The sequence below is a fragment of the Micropterus salmoides genome, unplaced genomic scaffold (assembly GCF_014851395.1).
Source record: "Micropterus salmoides isolate LMB-PRFRI ecotype aquatic unplaced genomic scaffold, ASM1485139v1 Ms_hic_scaffold_18, whole genome shotgun sequence".
In the NCBI taxonomy this organism is placed as follows: Eukaryota; Metazoa; Chordata; class Actinopteri; order Centrarchiformes; family Centrarchidae; genus Micropterus; species Micropterus salmoides.
The window spans coordinates 15,975,096-15,988,833 of NW_024040928.1; the positions used below are offsets into that span (position 1 = coordinate 15,975,096).

At 41.6% G+C, this 13,738-nt stretch overlaps 1 protein-coding gene across 5 annotated transcripts in view; it reads right to left on the reverse strand.

Annotated features, from left to right (window-relative positions):
- Window positions 1-13,738, reverse strand: part of wasf1 (WASP family member 1) — a 62,151-nt gene that overhangs the window by 26,116 nt on the left and 22,297 nt on the right. For all 5 annotated transcript variants that reach the window (XM_038726856.1, XM_038726852.1, XM_038726858.1 and 2 more), the window contains 2 exons: window positions 11,286-11,440; window positions 9,179-9,313 (listed from right to left, as the gene is read on the reverse strand). In XM_038726856.1, coding sequence (XP_038582784.1) covers window positions 9,179-9,313; window positions 11,286-11,418 — 268 coding nt within the window. In that variant the 5' untranslated portion in view covers window positions 11,419-11,440. The remainder of the gene's footprint in view (window positions 1-9,178; window positions 9,314-11,285; window positions 11,441-13,738) is intronic.

Below are 13,738 nucleotides of genomic sequence, written 5' to 3' on the forward strand. Positions count from 1 at the left end.
TTAATAAGCGGGAGGTATATGGGGTCCTCCCCCAGAAGATTGAGCTTAAAACACTTAATTTCCTGCATTCTGGTGAAAATTTCACCTCCAATTTCTGCCTTTTCTGTCTTAAAAAAATGTCTAAAAATTCAGTTGGCAGGTGACAATTCAAAATATATAATTATAATAGAATATAATCTAGTGAGGCTCTCAGGCATTCTTATTGCTTTTAAATGTTTTTCTCCTGTAGATCAACTTATTTAATATCATCCCTGCTGAGTCAACACACATGATTAAGTCTTACCACTTCTTTTATGGGTAAGTAATAATAACTTATCATAACTCTGTTTCCCTCAGAATGACAGTGTAACTGTGGCGCAGCTATATACAGCATGCTAGCCTCGAAAACCCAGCTGTATTCTAACATTAACTTAGCGCTCCTTATTAGCTAGGCTCCTTACATGCTTGCTAATAACTTTTAATAGCTGGGTCTCCGACATCGACAGCGTTGTGTTGGACAGATTTGTGCAGCTGTGTTAACGAAGGAGAGAGATCGAGAGACGGATGAGAGAGACGAGCGAGAGGAAGTGCTGCCTGAATACGCGCTGCCTGCAGCTCAAATACGATTTTAAATAGGCCTAGTAAAAAAATCTAATATCAATATGTGGCGGTCAGCGTTGATATTGTGGCAGGCCGCCACAAATAAATGTACGTTTGGGAAAAACTGTAACTTATCTGCTTATGTTCAAAAATTTCTGCACATTCAGAATCTCTCCCACATATCGGAGTTCTCTGACACAAAAAAGTCATAATGGGAGACTACATCATTAGCCTATTTAAAGAGAATTCATAATATATTACAACATGCCCTATACTGCATTATGATACTGAAGTATCCCCTCGCCGTCTAACAGACAAAACTGGATGAGACTAGGAAGTGCTCATGCTGGGGGAAAACGAAACTAACCAACAACACCTGTGATCAGACAGAAAGCTCACGAATAATTCCACAGACGTTAACTTCAGCACCTCTGATAAAGTGCCGCTTACAATCCCCAACAGAGCTTCAGTTTAACGTTACATTTTTATAGCCTAAACTACAGTATATGTCCACTTTGGCACAAACTGTCTGCGACTCACACCACGAGGTGGGTCCACGTCACTCGCTGGTGTCGCAGCGAAGTTGCTTTCAGGGTGAGTCCGACAGCAGAATATCCCTTTTATAAATGTGTAACCACTGCGATAACAAGATGTTCACGGTGTATTCCTCAGAGAAATAAACACCTTTCCACCAAGAAAGAGAACGTTGATTTTACAGAGTTTACACAGTAAACGCATTGTGGGTAAAAATTTATAGATGATACTCTGACTTCCCGTTCCGGTGAAGGCAGCACGAAGCTGCACCAAAAGTAGCTGATGGAGAAAAATACACAGTCTTGTCCAGTTGCAGTGGAATAAACTGGCAGGTTTTAATGTTGCAGACCAGTTTTTTGCAAGTAGTTTAAAGTTTAAACTTCTATTGTTGTGAATCTTAAGTGTAAACTCGCCTTAGAATTTCCAACCAACAAACGCCCCCCAAAAGCAGCTCAGCGTCCCCACCTTCCAAAATATTGCTTCCAGCGCCCCCCAACGTCCTCGGAACGCCCCCGTTGAGAAACACTAGTGTAGACGGTCGGTGATTGTTCCCTCTGGCTGGATGAAACACGATCTGTTGGCATTTCCTTGCGTCCGGGTCATTCCAGCACACGGTAGCTGTTTCTGATCGGGTTTCCCAAAGCGGTTTTTCAGGTGTGCTGTCCCAAAGTACAAAGTAGTAGCAATCTTAGGCAGGAAGGACAGGTACATACGATTTCCACATACTCGGACGCACTAAACGAAACAAACCAAGGTTTTTACGCAGTGGCTGCTTTCCCTCCCGACTATCCATGGTACAAACCATTAAAACACGCAAAACCCTCATTTAAATATCGCCACCTCCATTATGTTTGCTTCTGTTGTCATCTACGCAATAATTCTTAGGAAATCACCCATAACAGGTACTAAAATTCCACGTGGAATATTTTAGAATGGACACGCAGTTCAGTACTCTTTATTCAGGGTTGTTAGCTTATCGGGCCCATACTGTACATTTAGTGTATATATATATATATATATATATATATATATATATATATATATATATAAAAACAGGAGAAAAATTTGGTTGGGTGCTCTGTCTTCTTGTGTCCTCCTGCCTCAGATTGATGAAAAGCTACAGAGCACACTTTAAAAAAAAAAAAAAAAAAAAAAAAAAAAGTACTACATGGTGTTTGTAAACATGAATATATCCATGTTACTCTTTTGGATACAGTAAACAATAGAGTCAAAATAACGGTCTAAATAATTGGCAGCTTCATCTCATCAAAATTTGCATTACATTTCTTGCTAAATCCTGGTACTGTTGTAGAGTTAGAAATATTTCCCCAGGGTACACCTCAATGATTTGTTCAAAATGCATTTTTTGTTCTTTTTGCTTAACTAAAAAAGATAATTCATTGTTTAGCTTAATTACCTATTTGATGATAAATCTGATATATAGCAGGTCAAAGTTGAAACATGTCTGCAACAGGGCTGCAGCTAACTATTATTTTCATTATCAACTAATTTGCAGTCTATCTTCACGATTAATAGACTAATCGTTTAGTCTATAAAATGTAAAGAAATGGTAAAAAATGCTCATCACAATTTTCCAGAGCCCAAAGTGACGTCTTCAGATTTCTTCTTTTGTCCAACCAACAGTCCAAAACCCAAAGATTCTTCATTTACTATGATAAATGACAAAGAATAGCAGCAATTCCTTACATTTAGGAAGATTAAACCAGATAAAAACAGACTGAAACAGTGAATCAATTATCAAAATAGTTCAATCAATCAATTTATTTTCTTTCCATCGACTTATTGATTAACCGACTACTCGTATAGGGATGCACCGATCTGACATTTTCATCTTGATACTGATACCAATACCTGGGCTTTGGGTATCGGCCAATGCAGAGTATCCGATCTGATACCAGTAATACGTTGTATAATTATTTTATGTGTAAGGCAACATCAGCGTGAAATACTTCCAAACTGCTATCCCCCTGGTTTTTATCTCCCTCCATGGTATGTTAGCTGTCCTAGCAAAATGTTCGGGTCTACCAGCGCATTGCTGGCGCTTCCATGGGGTTATCACATAGTATGCACGTATGCATTTCTGGACTAATTCATGGTGATGCTGCAGCATTTCCAGATCTCAGCAATTAACTTGGTGAGTACAAGAGAGTGCAGCCGAATAAACTTCAGTTCCTAGATCAGCGACATAAGAGGTGACTGATGATAAGAACGGGAAAAAAATTTTAAAATAAAAATAATTCAAAGCCATAGCCACAGTGGCATGACAATTACTCTGCCCACAGTGATCACAGAGAGAGCGAAATGCCAGGGATAAGTACGAGTAATGGTGAGATCTAAGAAGCTGAAGATGTTTTTTTCCAAGTTGAGAAGATCAGAGCGGGTGAGGGATATAGATGTGGGAAAGGAGATATGAACATTAAAGTGATGCTTTTTTGATGCTTTTGTGATCCCTGTAGGGCATTTGACTTTTTGCCTCGGCCCTCTTCCCACAGGAAGGTCAGAGTGAAGGTCAGGAAAGTGTACCTGGAGCTGACACCAACACTCTCCTTCTCACTGCTTACAAACCTACAGAACACATCTATAGCATGGACTGTTATAGACACATAACGCAGAGGCCAGAGGTAGCCACCGGCCAACCTCTGAGTCGCAATTTGGTGTTGCAGAGTGCTATATGTTAAGCAAGAGCACGGTGTCCTGCTGCCCCAAAGCATTTAGGGAGAGCACAGGGCTGTCAGATGTGTGTGACAAGTACGTGCAAAAGCGACAAACAAGAGAGGCAGTGCAGGAATGTGTGTGTCAGGATGAATCTGATGCAGCGCGAGGTGGCTATAAACCTCTGCCAAGCAACACTGAGCACTGAGAGAAGCACACTGTTCTAATCAGTGTGGGCAGAAACACAGAAGGCGCACACACACAAACACACACACAGATGGATATCTTAACATGATGTTCTACCTCCTAATTACAAAATGTCACTTATTCAGCTGAACTACCAATTACACCCATTTAGTAAAGACATTTAGCTAATGAGGAAAATTTGAGTATACCCGTTTGTCAGTGAACGAGTGAGTTAGTGTGAGGCTGTAAGAGTGTGTGTGTGTGTGTGTGTGTGTGTGTGTGTGTGTGTGTGTGTGTGTGTGTGAGTGAGTGTATCAGGTCGAGCAGCACCAGGTGCTGCAGCAGCAGCCTCTGATCTCAGTCTGTGAAGCTCCTTATCAGTAAGCGAGTGGTGGATAGTTTCTCTCTCCACCTCTCATATCTTTTTCTTAGGACAGATAGTATCTCGCTTAAACACCCTTAACCAAAGAGGGGTGAGGAACTTCTTGTCTCTCTCTCACACACTCACACACACCCCTCCTTCAGTTGTTTCCCCTCTTCCCACTTTTCATCCCCTCCCTCATGGAGATGCAGGTGATAGGGAAAGGCATAGGGCAAGCTGCCGTTTAGCATGCAGGCACTGCTCTCTCTTCTGTTGTACTTCAATGCAAATGTTGTCCCATATTTCCCCTCCTAACTTCTTCCTCCTGCAGCCCTGAAACACTCCGTCCTTTCCTTCTTTCTCTTGTTTATCATTTGTCCTCTGTCTTTCATGTTTCATGTTGCGTATAGTGCAAGAATAAATTTAATCCTACATTGTGGGTATGACAGAATGTTACAGTATGAAGGACTTGAATACATAAAGTACATGTACTACTACTATTACATTAGTTTTTTGCCATTGTGTTACAGTTACTGTGTGCTAAGAAGTACGTAGATGAACTGTATGCATCTCCTCATCACTTTGGGAAGGCTTTTGTCACAGTGTTTCTAACATATGCTTACTGGTCATCACCCACAATGCTTCTGGATAAACAAATTACACATTTTAACTTTCTGCATCCACAGAATCGCTGGAGTCTGCATGACGTGAATTTTGTCATACCAAAGTCCCTTCGGTTGCTGTGTGATGTGTGATCTAAACATGTAGTGAAGCGGGCGATAAGAATAAAACCCGTTATCACAGAATATGTAATTCCATATCATGATTTATGCAATATGCATATGTGAAAAAAGAAAGCACATTAAAACAGTGGACCTTTCTGCTGTCTCTGGGATGTGTTTATGTCTGTAAATCCGATCATTTGAAATTACAAATGCCTTTAAGCAAATGACTAATCTCATCACTACAGTCTTTCCAGTCCCAGAGAAAAACAAACATACTAAATAACAAATACGGATTCAGAGAAACAGAGAGATGTTGTTTTAGCAAATATCCATTATATACACAGTATGTACAGGTACTGCTTTAGTAAGTGGTTTAGCAGACATGCCGGGTAAAGCTTATTTGAATAGACCTTAAGAAAGAAAGAAAGAAAGAAAGAAAGAAAGAAAGAAAGAAAGAAAGAAAGAAAATGAAGAGTTATGTACTAAGTGCCGAAGAAAATGGGAATCAAGGAGGGTTAACAAGCAGTGGAAGACAAAAACAAAAAGTAGCAGGAAAACAGAAAAGTGAATTCTGAAAGATCAAGATGTCATGTGAAGTCATGTGAGAGACAAGTATCTCAAAGAAAATTGCCAATAGAAGAAGAATTCTCCTATGGAATATAGAAACAGAGGCACAAAAGGATTAATAGAAAAAGAGGGAAGCAGCAAGAGACTATAGAGTACATAAAGAAACAGTTAGAGCCCAGTGGGACTTGGGGTGGCTCTGTGGCCTTCCATAATGGCCTGCAGCCAGTGCAGTGATATAACGGTGCCATTAAATAGGGGATATAGGCCATTAGTTTGGCTGGCTGGAGTGATAGGGGAAAAAGATCCTGACAGCACACAAATAGCATCTATGCAATGGAGCAGAGATCAATCAGAGAGATGGGAGTGGACTGTGGAGGACAACAAAAGCAGAGAAGGTGTGTGTGTGTGTGTGTGTGTGTGTGTGTGTGTGGGGGGGGTTATCAGTCAGGAAAGGAGGAAGAGGAGAAAGGGTGTGGAGACCTAAAGGGCAAAGCGAGGGATGATAACCTTTGAAGGCTTGAGGGTATGTAGGGTGTGAGTGAGGTGAGTGGGGGTGCATGCTCAGATTGAATGTGCATATATCCGTGTGATAAAGCACTTTTTGACCTCTGCCACTGCCCCATCAGTGCTACTGCATGCACCACTCTGGCCATCTCTCCATCTCACATCTCCCCGACCTCCAGCTAAACATCTTTCATGCCGTCCACCATCTTACACTCTGTGTCCATAAGCTGTGGACTGATAAAACCCAATTCATTCCAGTGTGTCTTTCTATACCAAGTCTATTACTGTATATGTAAGAGGGCGCACGGCTATCGCCATTGCCACCCACCCATCCATCCATCGTCAATCGCTTATACTGTGTACAGGGTCGCGGGGGGCTGGAGCCAATCCCAGCTGACAATGCCCGAAAGGCAGGGTACACCCTGGACAGGCCACCAGTCCATCGCAGGGTGCCATTGCCACCCCTTTCAATAAAATTTGTCATTTCGTGACATCAAGATCAATTATGTCTGAGAAGTCAAGTTTTTTTTGTATTGCAAGACAAAAGACACAATATTGACATGACATACACTGGGAAATAAGACAAAAACAAAACAAAAAAATTATAAAAATAAACATAAATACATGAATTAAAATAAATAAAATTAATTGATCTTGTGTGTATGTGTCCTATATTGTCAGAGTTGCAAGATGACTGTTGGATGGGGGATAGAGAGAGGGCGAGAGGCTAGTGGGGAGATACAGGGGGGGCCAAAGAGGAACCAAACAGAACAAAGAGAATAGTTTAATAAAATAAATTAAAATTAAAATAATTAAATGGAATACAGCTGTTACTATCACCATGAATTCAAGGTTTTAACATTTGACTATGAATATTAATTCTAACAAATAAACAATTATATAAAAATAATGCTGTGATGATTACTGCAGTATTCATTCTACGTACAGAATCATCCTACACTATGAAAAAGTCCAATACAAACCATAACTCAGCAGTGATTCAGAAACAATTTCTGCAGCAATTTGCTTTTGAGTCAATCTAAATTTTGTAGCAAGTTGGACAGTGTGTAATCAGTCAGTCACCAAATTTTCTCAGGTCATTAAGGGTTTTAAAGAACTTCAAAAGAAGCTTTGTGAGGGGTTTTGGTAATAGTATCTGTAAAATACTTTGTGTTCTCCACTCTCCTCCATCCGGCCCAACCCCCATCCTCCTATCTTTATCCCTCTACAGTCCTGATTTATGGCCCCATCCCTGCCTGCACTCATTCCCCTCGCCTTCACTCCTCCTCACATGCCGAACACAGACCCACACAGACAATTCTAAAAGCATACACTTTAAACTGTGAACAGCGGTGCATGTTTGAGAGATTGAGGGGAAAGAAGGGGTGGGGGTGCCGTTTACGGGAAACAAACCCCTCGCTAAACTCCTCCCACAACTGTCCATCTTCCTGTCACATTCATCTGACTTCTCTCCTTGAAGTTTTGGCACACACACACACACACACACACACACACACACACACGCTATAATAGACATCTGATTTTACAAATCTTTAATGAATAGTGGTCGGGAGAAGAAAATAAATAAAGAGTGCAGGTTTTTCCATTTACAAGACAGCTTAATTTGGCTTTACATGAGTGCGGAAGAGTTAAACGGAGTGGAGGACCTGCAGAGGAGGCCCAGAAAATTCTGCGGTACAATCCTTTTACACTCCACTGCTTTTGCTGCAGTGCCCTGTATTACGCGCCCATCCCTCCATCCTTCTATCTTACCCTCCTCCTCTCCTCCGACCCCGACACCACCGCTCACTTAAAGTGCAGCTGAGCTGATCCTTATCCACTGTCTCTCAAGCTAATACTTGAGGCTAAAGGAGGGGGTGGGGGCTTATTTATGAAGGGAGATAAAAACCAAGGACCACACGCGCGGATGCAGCAGGCCGTGGAGAATCGCTCACAATATGTGTCCAAAAACAGAAATGTCACATGAATATGAACAAGTAGCCTTATGTCAAATCGATACAAAGATCGCTTTGTTGCTACTTTGGTGTTTCCTGTAAATCTGTAGATGTGTATCTAATAAGATAAACATCACTATCCATTCTTTGAAGGTGGTAGAGAGGAGAGGAGAAAGACAAGGCAGAAAGAGAATGGCAGGTGGAGGAAGAGGACAGGTAACATAAAAAAAAAAGCCTGCAAAGCAATTCAATGGAGGGAAGCCTCTGAAGAGGGAAGCAGGAAAAAAAATGAGGACAGAACAAAAACTAAGTTTAGGATGAACAATCTGAGTAATCTGGACCTGGACGGTCCGGTCTGATCCTCAACTGTAAAACACAAACTCATGATTCTGCAAAAACTAAGAAAGAATTCACTGCCTTGTAAAGAGTATCACAGCCTTTGCTTGCATTCACAGTGGAGGCATAAGTAGCGAGTGCAGCCCAGTGAGCAATTTACTGTCTCTGTGTCAGTGACAAGGAAGCAGTTAGAGTAGCATTGTGCAAAGCCGTAAACATACTGCTGGCCCATGGGAAATCGATACGGCGCTTTGGAGCATGGTATTATACCGCTGTGATTCTCTCCCTTTTTTACTTTGCACCCACCGCACTCTCCTCTAGCAACGCTATCCTGTCATCCCGCCTCCCCTCTCTCAGGATAACCTGGCTTACCTGACAGTCCTGACGATTATCGCATTCCTTTTTATTATTGCTCACCACAGATCCAATTTCTCCTCACAAGGAGAAATCCAGCCAAACTGAAACACAAAATGTCTCTAATAGAGGGCTGGGGTTTGTACTATTGGGTTGTGAAAAATGACACCGCCTCATAGCTGCGCTGTTAACACTGTGGGGGGTGCAAACACAAACACACGCACATCAACAATTGCACATCCAATTTGTCACAGTTACAGACACATATGACACTGAAGAGGTGACGGTGTGACTGGAGGACAGAAAGAGGGACAGTGCAGTGTGTGTGTGTGTGTGTGTGTGTGTGTGTGTGTGTGTGTGTGTGTGTGTGTACACGCGCATGCATATGTAGTTACTGTACTCACGTTCTTCTTCTTTGGGGTCCAACTGTGTGACACTTATGGAGAGGCGGTCCACGCGTTCCTGCAGGGAGTTGACCCGGAAAGAGAAGGTGTGTGCCTCGTTGAACAGCTCTCCAAACAAGTCTTCTGCATATTTACCTGCATGCGCACATGCACACATCACACAATAAGTTTTTTTAACCATCATGAAATACTCAACTAACATCAGCAACAAAGTGTTAAAAAGAAATGCTGTTAAAAATAATAGTGTGGAATGAATAAATATAATAAGAAATTTCATTTCTCTTTGGGTTTCACTTTAGCTGTTAGTTACGTTTCACATCATCTGACTCTGGGGACTTGTAGTCCTTTTGTTAAAAAAAAAAAAAAACAGCAAACTAAACTACTTTGTCAGATGCAATCACAGCAAATTAAAAGTGCCCACGATGGAGGCTAACTGTTCTGGAGATGTGTGATACCAGAGTTGGGGAAGGGGGAGTAAACCAATGAGAAAAACACTTTTGCTACAATGGTACCAGCCATGCAGGTTTTGTCAAACTTCACTAAATCAAGGCAACGACTTCCATTGTCGGCCACCATTTCCTTCATGAAATGAATTAGGCTTTTTTAGCCTCCATAAATCTTAGTGGACTCATGTCACATGACTCATGCCCACATGGAGCAGTATGCACTGTTTTTGCACCCTTCACAGCACAAAGCTTTACATTAGAACTATGCCAAACAAAACATACTCCAAAATTCAGTGATTTACTGTGGAGAATATTTATGGATTTGTTGTAGAAAATAGAAAAGAGTGCTGAATTTGTATATCCTACATAAAATGCTTTTCACTAGTGTCGATTTTAGGATCTTACACTCCAAATATCTCAAATCTTTTAAATCTTCCATTAGCAGGATTTCTTACTATACCAAAGGAACCATTACCACAATGTGCAGTATCTTCATTGATAGTATCATTCAATATTATAGTTATTTTTTAGACATTTAGCTGGCGCTTTTATCTAAAGCAACTTATAATTGCTACATATGTCAGAGGTTGCATACTACTGGAGCAAGGTAAGTGTCTTACTCAGTGAACACATCAGTGGATGGGTCACAGTGGGAATCGGATGCAGGTCTCTCACATCAAAGGCATGAGTCTTATCCTTCACCATAATCAATTTTTATCCAAATATCTTGTGCTGTGGGAATGTGGAACTAGGTTCAGGAGATCTAGGTTTGTGTTAAGTTTCTGGCAAAATTTTAATGTAAAAAATAGGGAAAATATGTCATTAAAACACAATAAAATTAAGCTTATTTTTAAATACTTCATAGCTGTACCTCTTTTTTAGCTGCGTCATTGTTCACAGAGCAATTCAGGAGCAACAGCACAGGAGACTTATCTGAAATGGCCTAACCACAAAACTAACCGTAACAGAAACGGAGGGCAGCAAGACTCGGGCCTGTTTGCTGCTTCGACACTCTCAGCTCTGGTGCTGACTGTCAGTGAAGTTGGCTAAACTATTTTTGAACCCAACGCAGGTACAACCTTCTCTACTACCATCCTGTATGATTGACTCTTCGGCTGACAGTGCTGTCAGCAACCCCGGTGGGAGAGGCGCTCCATGGTGCGCGTGGATTTTATAACTGAACTATGACCAGGGCATCCCCACTTTTTCTTCTTCTGACTGTCTGGAAATCTGAGGCATTAAAATGTGGGTCTCACTGCTAAAAAATGTGACTAGTGTAGGCTATTGGACAGGCTACACTAGTCCCCCCGAGCTAATGCATCGGTTTGAAGTTCAGACTTTGAATAAAATCCTGATTCGGGGTCCTGTGCAATTTGATCATAAACGGTGTGAAATTGTGAAAACGGTTTACAGAATTATCAAACTTGTCATGTCATTCTCTGAATATTCTGATGTTTCAAAGCAATGTACTTTACATTTCCAGGAAATGAGCAGAAAAGAATGAAAACTGACAAGAAGGCATTAGCTGACGCACTCCCTAATAGCTGAATGTTCAGCTAATTGACTTAGAGGGAGCAGAGGTGTGCGTGAACAGTATGTGTGCCGTGTGTGTCTATTTAAATAACTGAATGACAGAATGTGTGTGTCCTTGTGGTACTGACTGAGGCTGCTGAGCTGGCGTATGACGTTGGCCAAGGAGATGTTAGTCACACACTCCAGTTCATTCTTGATGTTCCTTGGCAGAACCGTGTGGCACAGGTGCCTGGGCTCGATAGTGCGCTTCACCAGCGGCATCCTTCTGCTGCAACACCACTACCTACAGTCAGATCGGAGGGGGACAGGAGAGAGACATGGGGAATGAAGGAATAGAGAACAAAACTTCATTAGTGGAACAATTCTTGTTACAGACCTTGTGATTTGCACACTAAATTCAATAAACCTGTTTCCCTGATTGCTTTGCTAACACAATGCCAGAGTTAACCCACAGAGCAATTGGAGCAAAGCATTAGCATTGGAGAGAGTTAGATGACGGAATGTGACGTGAGTTCAAGGGCACGTAGAGAGGGAATACAACGTGAGAAGTACAGTTAAACAGGATCCCGGAGAAATATAAAATGCTACAGAACAGCAGGGAAGTAGTGTTTTGACATTGCTTACAGCTATGTTGCCTCATTTGTTTCACTGACTTAGCAATGTCTTGTCCTTTCCATCATGCACAGCCAGGCTGACTAACCTCAGCACTTTGTCTGCCCAATCAGCCATGCTAATGGCATTAAGGCTGCAGTGTTGGGCTGCTTAGGCTCAGTGTTCCATCATTCACACCAACACCCATAAGGACGCTTGCCCAAAACCACAGAAGACAGAGAGGCTGCAATGATCCATGACCAGAATATGTTTACAGAATTCATACTTACTGCACTTAATACACATTTCTACCTCAAAAACACACAAGAAACTGTTTTAACAGTCAAAGAGCCTGCAACTTCCAGATAGAAGGCATGCTTATGATGTCCACCATTCTAGTTTAGCATATTAGCGTGCTAACATTTACCAACAAGCAGGGGTGTGACGATACACTTAGCTCAGGAGAGGAGACTATATACGATATTGGGTTCATGAGAACGAGAGAAGACACTATTTTAACTCTATTTTTAAGAAATCTTCAATGACAGATTTTATTGTTTCCATCGGGTAGGGTACCCAAAATGATGCCACGCAAACAATTTAAAGTTGTGGGGACATCTTCTATGCTAATTCCACCCTCACACTCCACGACAACTTTTCACCTCACTGTGAAATATAGTCACATTTTAATAAGCACTAAAAACCAAGTACAGGTGAGGCTGATGGAAATGTCATTAGTTTTTTTGTATTTGGTTATAAGTCAAAGTGTTGGAGAAATCGATGACGACGACTTGTTGTTCGGTATCTTGTTATAACAAGAAATGTCTATATGTTGTTAAAATGAGAATATTTAGAGATTGAAGGGCAGAGGGCTAAACACCATCGACCAACATTACATTACATTTATTAATTAGAGTTAGAGTTTGAGTCGCGCACCTCTGGAGCAACTAGTGGTTAAGTGTCTTGCTCAGGGACACATTGGTGGATGTGTCGCAGTGGGGAATTAAACCGGGTCTCTCACACCAGAGGCAGGTGTCTTATCCACTGCTCCATCACCACCCGATGACAGTTAATCATGGCAACGACACGCTGTCGTTGCTGTGAGTGTGTGCAATCATGCCCAGACGGACAGACTGACTGACTAGGCTCGACAGTGGAAAGGCCACGTTAAAGCACTGATTAAACTTTAATTGACGTCTTTAATATCCATCTGTATTCTTAGTGGTGTTGTCGTCGCTGAAGAATAAACATGATTATTGACCGTATCCATAAAAATGTAGGGCAAGGAAGGCTATGCTAGGAAGTGGCCCAGCTAGATGGTTAGAGGGAGAGAGAGAGGGTGCCCAGCAAAAAAGCTTTGTTGAGGTGATTCATCTTGGAAGCGTCTTAAATGGGGGCAAAAACCCAAATCCCTGCCCACTTCTAAAATAACAAGACATTCTCTCTACTCTTTAGAGATTTCTTTTCTTTCCACATTCCCCCACACCCCCACACATAAACACATCCCCTCCTGATCCTCACGACCCAAAGTGCGCTGACATTTTCTAAATCCTCCAGCAGTCTTAGTAATGGAGGGCTAACCCTGAGCCATGTTGACCTCGAACATACAATCGGCCTATCACTGCTTAATGTAAGACTTACAGTATGTCCAGGACCGTCTTAAAAATACCAACAAAAAAAAGGATAGAAAGAAAAATTATATCAAAGCACACTCTCAAATTTGGTCGTCAAGAGTTAAATGAGAAGACTGATATCACTCATGTCTGTACACCAGCAACTTCTTGGAGACTCAACCAAGAAATGATCCAGCGCATAGCCTCCCTTAAAATGGCGATTTGCCGTTAAGCGAGTGCATTTCCCAAAGTTTTAAACTTTTCCTTTAACAAACAAAACATCAAAAATGCACAATCTTCAGTCCCTACTCCCTCAGAGCATGAGCATTCTGCTCCTCTTTAATCCAGCCCTCCTCTGGGATTAATGTGGATTTAAG